Below are 14,111 nucleotides of genomic sequence, written 5' to 3'. Positions count from 1 at the left end.
GAGATTGAGTTAACACTGACTGACTGGAGATTGAGTTAACAGTGACTGACTGGAAATTGAGTTAACAGTGACTGACTGGAGATTGAGTTAACAGTGACTGATTGGAGATTGAGTTAACAGTGACTGGTTGGAGATTGAGTTAACAGTGACTGACTGGAGATTGAGTTAACAGTGACTGATTGGAGATTGAGTTAACAGTGACTGAAAGGAGATTGAGTTAACAGTGACTTATTGGAGATTGAGTTAACAGTGACTGATTGGAAATTGAGTTCACAGTGACTGACTGGAGATTGAGTTAACAGTGACTGACTGTACTAATCTCCAGAGACTTCCCAATTATTTATTGATATCAAAGTCAATAAGTGTTTTATTACATTACATTTTTTAACCATCTCCAATCTTGCTCAAGATATCTAATTGTTTCTTGTTTTGATACTAAATATTTTTTATATTTTCACAGTTGCTTACTTTTACAATTTAAAGGAAATATTCAATAAAAAGGAAGAAGAAAAAAGACTTTTCAAAACGTCATATACCTACATTAATGTTGTTGCCTAGGAAAAATCCTATCTATAGGTTCTAAATCTTACATTATATTTAGCCAATGCGAAAAGATAAGTTTTATAGTCATGTAATAAAGTATATTGTAAAGTAGCATATACTACAGATAGGGACACATTCAAACGCCTAAAGTGCAAGAAGAATTAGGTTGGTCCCCTCCGTAAAACATTCAGTATGCCTTCGAAATATACAAATGTCAAGAATTTCAATAACGGCCGTGAAACAGACTAAAGAAAAATATACTATCGGCTACGTGACATTCATGATTATATTTACATTTATTTCTCTTTAAAAAACATTTATAAATCTATTGTTAATTTATTAAACGTAATGCTTTATTTCCTGGCAATTTCAGAATTGAAAACCAATGCATTTGTTATGAAAGCCAATGTTTTGAACGCTAGTGCTGGATACCTTATAGAAGCTCACATGGAACTTGCAGGGGAGACAAGCATTGGTATTTGGACCGTCAATACAAACATACTACCGTATGGGGGATCTTGTGAGATTGAAGATGCAATCTGGGGTAAGTAGTCTGAGATGTGTTTTCTTGCTGAATGCATTCTAAAACTTTAGATTTTTTGCAGACTTGGCACTACTTTTTGAATCTTTATTAACTATTAACAGCAATTTAATCATCAATCATATCATACTTTCTAAGAAATCAAGAAAGTTGAGATCATCCCTTTGAAAGTTTTTGAGGACACAATCACGAGATTGTTGACCATTATGGAATATATGTTTCAAAGATGGCGGCTTTTCTAACCTCAATTCCAACCTCTTTCCCCAATATGTGACATCACCGAAATATACTTATCACCGACTATGAGCTTACATGAGTATTTGGTACCGTTTCGATGAAGAGTATCTTCAGTAGTGTTAATGTACAGTCTAAGACATATCTGATGAGTGTCCTATATGACAGTCCTAAAGTTTCTCATAATATATGAATACGTTTCAAAAGCGGATCACTAGTATCATGAATGAATGTGTTTTACTTTAAGCTAGGTATTTATGTGTTTATTCCCCCGCCGAAGCGGAGGGGGCATTAAGTTTTACCCTTGTCCGTCCGTACGTATGTACGTATGTGCGTACGTCCGTATGTCCCAAAATTGGTTTCCGTTCTTTTACTTTAGTTTGCCTCAACCAAATGTTATCAAACTTATACACAATGCTTATTACCACAAAACACAGATCACGCTTGAATTTCGGTGGCGTCACTTTTACTTTCTAGAGTTATGCCCCTTTACAAATGGAAAAATTGCTAAATTTTTCATTTTTTTCTCTCCAAAAATATCAATGTCGTTATTTTAGTAATTCTTAAAATTTGAGTTATCTTCCTTTGTCCATGATTATATTTAAATCAACTACAATTAATGCTTTATACAATGCGATGTTTAATTTTGCCTTCCACTGATAAAAATAAGATCAAGTTGAATTTTGGTAGTGTCACTTTAACCATTATTGAGTTATGCCCCTTCATAAATCGAAAAATTGAAAATTTGTTAGTTTCCATTCTGTAACTTAAGTTTGCCCCAACCAAACATTATGAAACCTTTACACAGGTAAAACTAAGATCAAGTACAAAATTGTTTCCGTTCTCTAACTTTAGTTTGCCTCAACCAAATGTTATGAGACTTACACACAATGCTTATTACCACAAAACTCAGATCAAGTTCAAATTTGGGGAGCGTCACTTTTACCGTTCTTCAGTTATGTCCCTTTATAACTATATGATATGCAAGCGGGGGCATCATCTGTGTCCACATGGACACAATCCTTATTTTTTTAATTCAGTTTAAAGAAGTCTTCTAACAGTTGATTTAGAATGCTACCTAGACGAAAATTACGTAAAGCTATCTTTTGAGTTATTGATGCAAATACGGTAAACGATGTTGTATTGTTTTATCTGAATAAACATTCATTAAACTCTAATTTGGGAAATATTGAGAACTATGTTTCCTATATTTTAACTTATAGTTATAATTGCCCTTTTCTGTTATTTTTTATTAGATAGATGGAACGATGAATGTGTTACGTCTAGTGGCAAATTTAAATGCACATACTGCAATTAAAATATGTTGATGTGATTTAAATATGGCCCCTGTTTTTACTAGACCACATCCCGAATCGGTTCATTAACATCATAGTTCATACGGATCATACAGTAACAGTCCTAGGGGAGACATTTCGTCATACTTGGATACATTATTCTGACTATGGGAATACCAGTCTTAATTCAAACTGCCGCATGCTTGATGCGAACTAGCAAATATTAATGTTCAAGACTTTGGGTTGACCCAGTCGGGCCTGAGCCCATGATCTTAGCATTTAAGGAAGTGAGCACCAGATCGTATTTTTTTTAATTTGATATGTGACATAATCTTAAATTTTAACAGAATTATGTAGCAAATAGACCCCAACCACTCACTCCAACCCCTAATCAACTATTTTCGAACTCATTTAAACATTCATTTCAGCGGACAATATTTTATATTTTCCATTTTAGGGGAAAAGAAAGTAACAACAAATGGATGGAATGACGAAGGGTTCCGAACATCAACTGATACCAGTTATGACTGGAAAGAACAGCTGAATTATCGAATAGTGCAGACGAATGCAGAAGGAAAAGAGACCCTCCTATATTATGGTTGTAAGTTGTATATACGTAAAGTTATGTTCGAATAATGTCGTTGAATATAAGTTAAATGATTAACTTAAAAAGGTAGGACAGTAGTGTTGTTTTAGGTTTTGCTTATTGAAAAACGTCATCTCGAATGAACGCGATTGGCAGTTTCAAAATTGTCGACAAAAAATCCGGTTTCATTTTTAAAATAACGGTGATTATAGTTTCGTGTCTTGAATTAAACAAAATAATATATGTAAATCATCGTTTTACCTAAATAAGAATGATTTTTGCGAACCGAATGAGTCAGAAAAATACTTTTTCTGGTGATTTCGTTGTTTTAGTTTTCTATTTTACATTGTTCATGTTGTTTTCTTTTGATAACTTATCGTCAGAAGTATCGAAATATCAGGACTTAGACCATACAATATCAACTAAAGAGAAACTTGCATGCAAACGGACCAAAATAAGGTCGAATTGTTGCCAACAATGCCGTATACACGATATTGATTAACTTATTTTTGCCAAAATGAACCAAACTGGTCGAGATAAAAGAAATTCCTTCGTCGAAGAGTTTGAGTATACTGCTTAACCCATGTCAATCAGTTCTTCCATCTGTCCGTCCGTCTTTCCATTTAATTTCCGTCGCTTTTTGTCATCAGCAACGACAAATTATAGCTTTCTGATACATCGCTATTTGCCGAATGTGGAGATGTTGTTAACCGAGCCTGGATATTAGATGCGATCTGGATAAACTAATCGATCCTTTAGATAAACTAATACTAAAAAGTGAACAATTCAAATCTGTCAGATGAGACCTTTAAATATTGATTATTTTATCAGTCAATAAAAACTGTTATTGCCGTCTTTAGACTAAAATTCATTGGATGTTGGATGTGTACTGATTGATTGATTTGCCTTGATACATGATTGTTTTTTATTAGTTGCTCTTGGCTTTGAACTAGCTGTCAGTAACTGTGAGTTCTCTCAGATCCTTACTCAATGTCTTTTATGTTGTTTGGGTGTATAAATACCCTGCCACGTCCAGTATGTGTATTTGTTTTGCTTTGTATCGATCTGATGAGTTAAGCCCTTTTCAACTGATTTTGAATAAGTTGTTCATATGTTGTACTGTTACACCACTTTCCCTGGATAGGGGATGGGTTGGACTCCTGCTAACATGTATAACCCAGCCACAATCTGTATGTGCCGGTCCCAAATCAAGAACCTGCAATTCAGTGGTTGTGTTTTAGTTTCTGTATATCATATTTGTTATTTGTTTATTGTTTTTTTTACAGTTGATTCTTTTGTTCTACTGTTGTACCTCTGACCCATGTTAGGAAGGTTTTGCACCCGTCAAACATGTTTAACCCCTCTACATTCTGTATGTACCAGTCCCATGTCAGGAGCCTGTAATTCAGTGGTTGTTGTTTGTTGCTGGATATCATAGTTGTATATTTCGTTCATTGTTTTTTACATAAATCAGACTGTAATTTTTCTCGTTTGAATTGATTTACATTGGTCATTTCGGGGCCATTTTATAGCTGACTATGCTAAATGGGTTTTGTTCATTGTTGAAGGCCTCACAGTGACCTATAGTTGCAACGTCTATTTCATTTGGTCTCATGTGGATTGTTGTCTCATTGGCATTTACACTACATCTTCTGATTTTTATATAAACATACTGGCCATACTGAACTTTTTCGACGAATTTTCAAGGGAACTACAAATAAGCATTTTCTGTTTGTTACCAGGCTTCATGTCAACAAGCTTTTACATGTGACGTTGTTGCAGATTCATCGCTCGTCAACAACCTGTTTACCGAAAACTTATAAAACCTATATATTCTAAACAGGCTGGCCATATATGAAGTTTTCTACGAAATTACAAATATAAGCTTCCGGTGTTATCTGGCTTTATATCAGCATGCTTTATTATGTGGCGCCAATTCAGATCATCCATCATCGACTGTCTGTTTACCGATTATTTATATATTATTCCGACAGATGGCCACGTATGAAATTTTTGTCAGATTGTTTTCCGGAACTACAAATAAGAGCATCTAGAAATTCGTTTTGAGTATTCTTTTGAACATACGTTACCGTGTAAACCGTTAAATTATTCAAAGTGCTACTTGTTATTTCAATATTTTGCCTGTTTTAATGTTTGAATCATTAAAAGTCATTCATTAAATATTTATTGTCGTACTCGATGCTAATGCACTTTTGATTATCTGATTACAGCAGAGGAAGAGAATTACATCAAAGTAAAGCCCGGTATTGAGACAGATGGTTATAATGTTACAATAAAGATACAGATCTATGATATCTTTATCGATTATACAGAATGTACCCAAAATATCGGACAGGTATGGACATTAAGTAATAATTATGATATCGATACAGATTATTAATATTATCATGTTACAATAAAAATACAGATCTATGATATCTTTATCGATTATATAGAATGTATCAAACATACCAGACAGGTATGTAATCGATTATACAGAATGTACCAAACATATCGGACAGGTATGTTATCGATTATACAGAATGTACCAAACATATCGGACAGGTATGGACACTAAGTAATAAACATAATATCGGACAGGTATGGACACTAAGTAATGAACATGATAACTGACAGGTATGGACACTAAGTAATAAACATGATAACTGACAGGTATGGACACTAACTAATAATTACAATATCGGACATCGATGTACATACACATTTTAATTAACCATTGGAAAGGGATGTTTGTATATAACAATTTCCAAAATGTCGAATAGGTACATGTATTAACTCGAAATAATTTAAAAATAGAAATACATATAATATCGGACAGCTATGCACATACAACTTTTAACAAACCCTTAAACAGGGATGTCTGTATATAACAATTTACATAAAAGTCGAATAAGTATTAAAACGAACTAATTTACAAAGTAGAAATACATATAGGATTTTGGACAGGTATGTTATCTTAATTCGCTTTACAAAATGATTAAAGAGTCATAAGTTGTCAAATTCATGTTCACCGATTTGACTTTTAATCAAAATGTACATATTAAAACGTATATCCAAATTAAAAAAAACTGCAAAAAGAAACCAAGTTCATTGCATGGACTCGTTTGACAATATCAGCATTTCGTGTATATTCTAGACTAGCGACATCGTATTAACCATCGTGATGACCTCCGATATATACTGGTTGTCCTTCGAATCGATATAATAAAATTGATAATGGAAATGGGGACATCAATGTAAGCAAGATTAAAGATACAGAGACAGGCACGTGCAATCGTTTATGTAAAACGCCTATTTGTCTATATCTGTTTGATTTTATGACACGATTTGAAAAAAAATTACATGATCGTTTTACCTGATTAAGGATGATTTCTGTGTGCAGAATCAATCAATGAAATGGATTCTCTCCTTTGGTCATTAGTTTCACTCCCTATTGTTGACACTCTATTCGTTTTGATAACTGAACATGTTGCATACATATGTAATCCATCTCCAAACGAGAGTTATATCCAATTCAGCTAAATACATCTTCAAATGAGTTGAATTATTGGCTTGCAAGCCATAAATTTGTACCAATGTTTGGTAGCTTATTTTTACGAAATAGAATCAAACTGACTACAAATAGCTAAATATTATTTTCACAATTCTATTTGAAACAAAGAAAATCGTATTTCAATGATTTGGCAAAATCGTAAGTAATGCACGTTAAATAGAATATTAGACTGTCATCGGTACAAGTCATCGTCTTGATAAATTAGAAAAAATATATGTATATAGTCGACAATTGTGTAGAAATGACAAAAACAATTTAGAACTTCATATTGTATATTAATCGGTTATCAGGGGTTTTGATTTTAAGACAATAAAACATCAGTTAGCATGTCGCATATAAGTTTCATATTGTGTAGACTGATATGTATTTATTTCCATTAAATCATAAAATTAAATCGTAAAATCAGAACTATGTTAAAAGTGATTGATTGATTGATTGGTGGCTTAGGGCATACGATACAGTTACAGGGAAGGTAATGACGTTGCTAACGTAAATTGTTATTTTCGCGCCGTCAAACTATGACTTATCGGGAAAAGATTCAGTTTTCGACCGATTTTGTATCATTCAAACTTATTTAACTTGAAAACATGTTCATGGACCCCTCTTTTTTAAAATGCCATTTGGTTTGATTACGCGAGAAGATTATGTGTGCCAATTCTCATGAAAACGTAAATAGTGCTTTTTTTTTAAATTTGATAAATATACAGCAAAAAATGATGTTTTTTTCTACATGCATGAACATTTGATAAATATGAGTTATTTCTGAATAAAAAATGTATAAGTGTTTAGGATACTTATAAAATACAGAAATGACAAATTACTTAAAGTCATAAGAAACGAGTGACCGTTGAAAAATAATGTTCTTCCAATTCTTGAACCAATGCATACAAACATAATAAACTTAGTCTTCTGCGCACGAATTTATCATTTTTTTCGTGTAAATTTCGTATAACCGTTATTTTTTTTTCAATCGGTCAGTGTTGTTGTGAAAATATGGCTGGTAATTAAAGTTCGTGTTTTGAATCCGAAGTTTAACGATTGTCACCTGTTTGTCAACAATCGACAAAAAAGCATGGAAATTGAGCACGTGTTAACATGTAAATTCAGATTATAGTTTATTCTAATATGACGTGCTTCTTTAGCTTTGTAAAGAAACAATACTTTATTATCCAATAAAATTAGTTTGCACATGCGTATATTGACTACGGCAGAAAAATGAATTTCGTCAAATTGGTATGCATTTAATGTATTTCCTTAAATTAAAACACTTTCAAACACTAAAATGATACACATTTTGTTACTAATACTTTTACAATGGCAAACATGTGTTACAATTCGTAATTGACATATTTGACCTAGATACCACAACGTTCATGTTGGCTGTTCTAATTTCAAAACCCCTCCCACTGAAAAACACGTTTCATCTCTACCGTTAAAAAGGCATGTCAATTGTATATAATAATTTCATTGAAACATATGTTCCGACGATAAAATATAAAATAAAGTATAGGTTATTTTTACTGTTGTACTGAAACGACAAAATTGTTTCATATTTCGATAAAATGGATTGACCCTAGCAGGGAATCGAACCCCATTCTCCTATAAAAAAAAATAGGCGTAATTACCAATATACCACCAAGGTTTCCAATCCATTTTACAAATGCAACAAGATTGTCACCCAGTATTAATTTTAATCTTCATGTAATACAGCATTTGAAATCGTCAGATGCACAAAGGCGTGCCCTTTGGCTTTGATCAACTTTACAAGGTGTAGCCACCGCAATTATAAATGGATCTCTGTCAAAGGGCCCCTCCTGTCAAGTCTCGAATGTCAGCACTACTTTATCAAGGAATCCTCTATCAGATATGAACATATTTACCAATGCTACAATATTAACCGGCGGAATATTTACGATTGATTTAGTAAATAAAGACCTACCCGATTCTCCTTGTGCGTCCACCACCATTGACAACTGACTTGAAAATGTGCGTGTCAGAAATTGACCTCAAAGGAAAAGACTGTTGTAATATAACTTTTCTGTTATATTGTGACACAAATATTGTTTTAGTTAATAAATTGATTTGTTAATTTCTGTTTCAATTTTGAATTTTAGAAATACAACTTTGCGAAATTAAACTGGTTTGAACTAGTTGGATAAAAATCGACAGGAAGGTTGATGGAAGAGCCTACACAAATACGGTACACTTATGTACACAGCGAACATAGAAATTACCGTAATTGTCCTAATCAGAATCGAAATAATTGATGCTAGCTATACTTTATTGTAGTTTTAACATGGGTAGGCATTATATTCGTGTTATTTTAGCCCTCGCTATCGCTCTGGCAAAAAATAATCACGAATATAATGCCTACCCATGTTAAAACTACAATAAAGTATAGCTGGCATCAATTATTTCTTAATTTTAAGGACATCCATGCGTATTGTGATCACCTGATTTTTACGAGATATGTCGCACTGAGGTCACTTTGCATACGGACAATATGTCGGGGGAATTGCTTCCTGCAAGGATGCAATTCAAATAAAGTAAACTTCTTTTAAATATGAATAAAGTAAAGAACTTTCTTCAGAAAAAAGTATATGTACATAAGATTTATAATGAAAACTATCCATTGAGTTATAAAAAAACGTAAGCATTATCTGTTTTTGATTTGAGGTTTCTTATGACTTTAACAAAAAACAATTTTATTTAGTGTTTATCTTTTAAAACAAAAAAGTTATGTCTTTCTTTCGAAAGTGAAAATACGGCCACAAATCCGAATTTTGAGCAAATATACAAAATTTCGACCTCATTATACCCAAAAAGTAGCACATGAAGGTATATTTTTTATTACATATTTGATTTAATCAGGTAAAAAATAGTCTATATGGATTTTTTTTTTTTTTTTTTAATTTTCATTTTTTTATTGAAATCTGTACATTTGTTAGTAATGAAAACATCGAATACCGGTACCTTATCCCGGCCTCGTTAATGTTAGCAATAGATCATGTAAATATATATGTGTTAGTATTTGTTAGTTCATTTTACAAAAAAATATATCAGCTGTAGTTACAATATAATACAACATTTTTCATTTGCAATAAAAAATAACATAATAAAAGTTCAAAAATAAGGACCACAAATACATGAATTCATCATATTAGAATAATCATTTTAACAAACATACAGATATTCAAGATTTTTCCGTTTTTTTAAGAATGGAAAATTTGAGGTTAAATTAATCAATTCAAATTAATCAAAATTTAAAATAAAGAAAAAAAAAGAAAAAATTAATACAGAAAAAAAAAGAAAATAAAAATAAATATAATTTTCTGATGAATATTTTTGATGTAGCTTTTTTGATAGTTCAAAAATTAACATTCTATCATGTTTTTCACATATGAATTTTAATAGGACTTTAATTACAATTGAAACAAATGAGTAAATAGAATCCACAATTTATTAAAACTCTCAAGTTTATTGTTTCTTACTGCTATACACTTCTCTAGATTATATAGATCTTTTAGTACTTTCTTCACAGCATGAATTGATAAAACTTTCTGGAAATATCTTGTATTATAAATATATTGTTTAAGACACAGAAAAATCAGGTTTGAAATTTCACCCTTGTATACATGTGAGACATCACCAAACAAAAAATTCTTTTTGGTGAATGAAATACTTATACCATTAGATAAAAACCATATATCTATTTCTTCTAATAAATTCTGGACATTTTCACAATTCCATAGTACATGTTCTATAGTTTCTATTTCTTCCTTACAGAAATTACATAGCTGGCTATTTATGACATTAATTTTACACAAAAATTTGTTTGTAGCTAATATTCTATGATTTACTCTAAACTGTAACCATTGTAATTTTGTGTTATTAGTAACTGCAAAAGGAAGTTTGAAAATTTCTCTCCATTCCAATTCATTAAGTTCCAAAATTTGATTCCACTTTTTCTCCCCATTCGGAACCACTTTAGGTATTAACATCCAATATATATCTTTTGTTCCCTTTTTCCTTTTTAAAATGGTTTGAACAAAAGAGGGAATAAAAGGTTCTGTGAGCTTATTATCTCCCCTTGAATACAGCCTCTTTGTCTTATTTAATGCTGAAATGATACTATTATACATCATTATATTCCCAGAAATATCAAATTTGTCTTTTATTTCCCCATATGAGAGAAATTTTCCACTATTACTAATCACATCATTTACAAAAACAATACCTTTATTATACCAACTTCTATAAAATACATGTTTATTGTTGATATTTATATTCTTATTCATCCATAATGGACTAGCAAGAAAATATTCCCATGTAGAATTTATATCTTTATCTACAAAATATTGCCATGCTTTAAATACATCAATCCAAAATTTATTTTTGACATTTGAAATAGTATTTGTTGTGTAACTATTTCCTAGTTTAAACAATTTTTCTTTATCCATATTTGTAAATAAAATAGTTGACCATTTACAGTTAGAACTAAACAATTTTCTTATCCATGTACATTTTAAAGCTATCATAAATAGATGAATATTTATCATCTTTAAACCACCATTCTTATAATCCATGTGTAACACTTCTTTTTTAACTCTATGAACTGGTGAGTTCCATAAAAAATAATAAATAGCATCATTAATTTTCTTAATCATCTCAGCATTTGGGTTTGGTAATGTTAAAAAGAGATGATTAAGTATTGGAAGAATAAGAGTTTTAACCACAGATATTTTACCAATAACTGTTAAGTTTCTTTTAGACCATGTATTTATCAAATTTTTTATCTGATGATACCTATCAGTATAATTTAAGTTTAAAATTTTATCAAGATCAATATCAAAGTTTATCCCTAACAACTTAAAAGAAGTTGACCCCCATGATAAATCTCTGTTCTGGCATAACATTTCTCTACTGTATTTTTTACTTCCTATCCATACTACTTGAGTTTTTGTAAAATTTATCCTTAGTCCAGAAAGTTTCGCATACCAATCTAGCTCTAATAAAGCTTCTTCCATAGATTCTTCACTTCCATCTAAAATCAGAGAAGTGTCATCTGCAAACTGAGATAGTTTATGTTCAACTTGAGAAATTTCTATACCCTGTATTTTCTTATTACCTCTAACCTTTATTGCCAAAATCTCTGCACATAATATGAAAAGGTACGGTGATAATGGGTCCCCCTGTCTACAGCCTCGTCCAATACCAAAGAACTCTGATAAATTTCCACCCTGAATGACTGAAGAGCTAATATTATTGTAAAGTACTTTTATCCAGTTGATTATGGAATTCCCAAAGTTGAAAAAAGTCAGAACTGCTAAAAGAAAATCCCAGGATACTGTATCAAAAGCTTTTTCAAAGTCTATCAACAGTAATAAACCAGGTATATCTTTTTCCTCGGTATACTGCAAAATATCATATATAAGTCGGATATTATCTCCCATATAACGCCCACTTATAAAGCCAGTTTGATCTAAATTGATGAGTTTATCTAAAACTTTTTTAAATCTATTTGCGATCACCCCTGACCCAATTTTATAAACTGTATTTAATAATGAAATTGGGCGCCAGTTCTTCAGAAAATGGCGTGGCTTGTTATCCTTTGGCAAACATGTGATAATACCTTGTTTTTGAGTGACTGATAATGATCCAATGTGAAATCCATAATTTAGAGATTCTACAATAAAATATTTTAAATCTTTCCAAAAAAATTTAAAAAACTCAGTCGAAAAACCATCAGATCCAGGAGATTTATTATTTTTCATTTTATGTAATGTTAAACCTGCCTCAGCTATAGTTATCTCCCCTTCTAAATTATTTTTTTCATCCTCTGTCAATTTTTCAAAATTTAAATTTTTTAAATCATTTTCTAATTGTTCTAATTTACAGCCATTTAAACTACAGTCCCTATTTTTATATAATGTTTCATAAAATACTTTTGTTTCTTTTAAAATATCACATTGCTTTGTTATAATCCTTCCATCTTCTGTTTCGACTTTTGGTATAATTTTACTAGTAAAATTTTTTGACTCAAGACCACAAAAATATTTAGTTGGCTTTTCTCCTTCCTCAATCCATTTTACCCTTGAACGTATTAATTTACCCTTCATCTTTTCTTTCCTTATATCCTCCAGTTCTTGTTTTTTATCTTTTAATTGATTTATTAATTCTTCCTTAAAATTTGCTTCTAATAAATCAATTTCCCTTTGTAAATCTAGAACCTTTTTATCCTTTTCTTTTTTCTTATAACTTGCATATGAAATAGTCTTTCCTCTGATTTCCATCAATAAAGTCTCAAGAAATAATTGCTTGTTTATAGTAAGTTGTAAATTTTCATCATAAATTTCATCAATATGTTCCAAATCATAAACATGTGCACAATATTGTTTCTTGACATCAAATATTTTATCTTTAACAATATTTACATATTCTTGATCATATAATAAGGAATTATTGAATTTCCACAGTCCTTTACCTCTTATAAATGGATTAAATTGTAGCTCTAAAATTACAAAAGAATGATCTGAGCGATAGCTAGGTTCAATTTTACAATTTAGTAAATTTGTTAACATATTATCTGTAAAAAGAAAAAAATCCAACCTAGCCTGTTTAAAGGGCTTCTTTTTTCTCCATGTATATCTACGCAAGTCTGGGAAAAGTTCCCTAAAAGGATCTATAAGGTTCCATTGATCTATAATTTCTAAAATTTTATCTCTAGCACTAGGGTTATTAATATGTAAATAGTTACAATAGTCTATATTGGGATACAATACAAGATTAAAATCACCACATATTATAAAGTTTTCATTTCCAAAATCTTCTATAATACACATAATAAGATGGTAAAAATTAGGATTATCTGCATTAGGACCATACAATGATAGAAGTGTTACCCTCTCCTTATCTATAACAATATCTAATGCTAGATAATTACCATTTACATCTTTCTTCTCTTTTAATACTTTAAACTCAAAATTATTATTAAACATTACAGCAACTCCTCTAGAGTTTGAGGAGAAAGATGAAAAATAACACTCATAGCCCCACATGGTCTTAATATTCATTTCACTTTCATTTGTGAAATGTGTATCTTGAATGCAATAGATGTTGCATTTTTTAGACTTAAGGAAATTAAATACATCTCTTCTCTTTTCAATGTCACCTAGACCTTGACAGTTAACTGATAATATCTTTAGAGACCCCATTCAATTATGAGAAGAACAAAATGTGAAGTCCAAAAAGAATACAATAAATAAAAAGCAATATTCATCAGATGGGTTATTTGTACTGAAAAAGTATCTTGTTTTAACAAAAAAAACAAAAAAGGAA

General features: G+C 30.9%; 1 protein-coding gene across 1 annotated transcript in view; it reads left to right on the top strand.

The window, feature by feature from the left end:
- The window catches only part of LOC143046870 (uncharacterized), a 78,373-nt gene that overhangs the window by 53,364 nt on the left and 10,898 nt on the right, over window positions 1-14,111 (top strand). The window contains exons 7-9 of the mRNA XM_076219930.1: window positions 917-1,087; window positions 3,071-3,214; window positions 5,431-5,555. Coding sequence (XP_076076045.1) covers window positions 917-1,087; window positions 3,071-3,214; window positions 5,431-5,555 — 440 coding nt within the window. The remainder of the gene's footprint in view (window positions 1-916; window positions 1,088-3,070; window positions 3,215-5,430; window positions 5,556-14,111) is intronic.

This window comes from Mytilus galloprovincialis, chromosome 9 (genome assembly GCF_965363235.1).
Source record: "Mytilus galloprovincialis chromosome 9, xbMytGall1.hap1.1, whole genome shotgun sequence".
Classification (NCBI taxonomy): Eukaryota; Metazoa; Mollusca; class Bivalvia; order Mytilida; family Mytilidae; genus Mytilus; species Mytilus galloprovincialis.
Note: the sequence above shows the minus strand (reverse complement) of the source record. Positions and strands in the feature narration are given on the sequence as shown.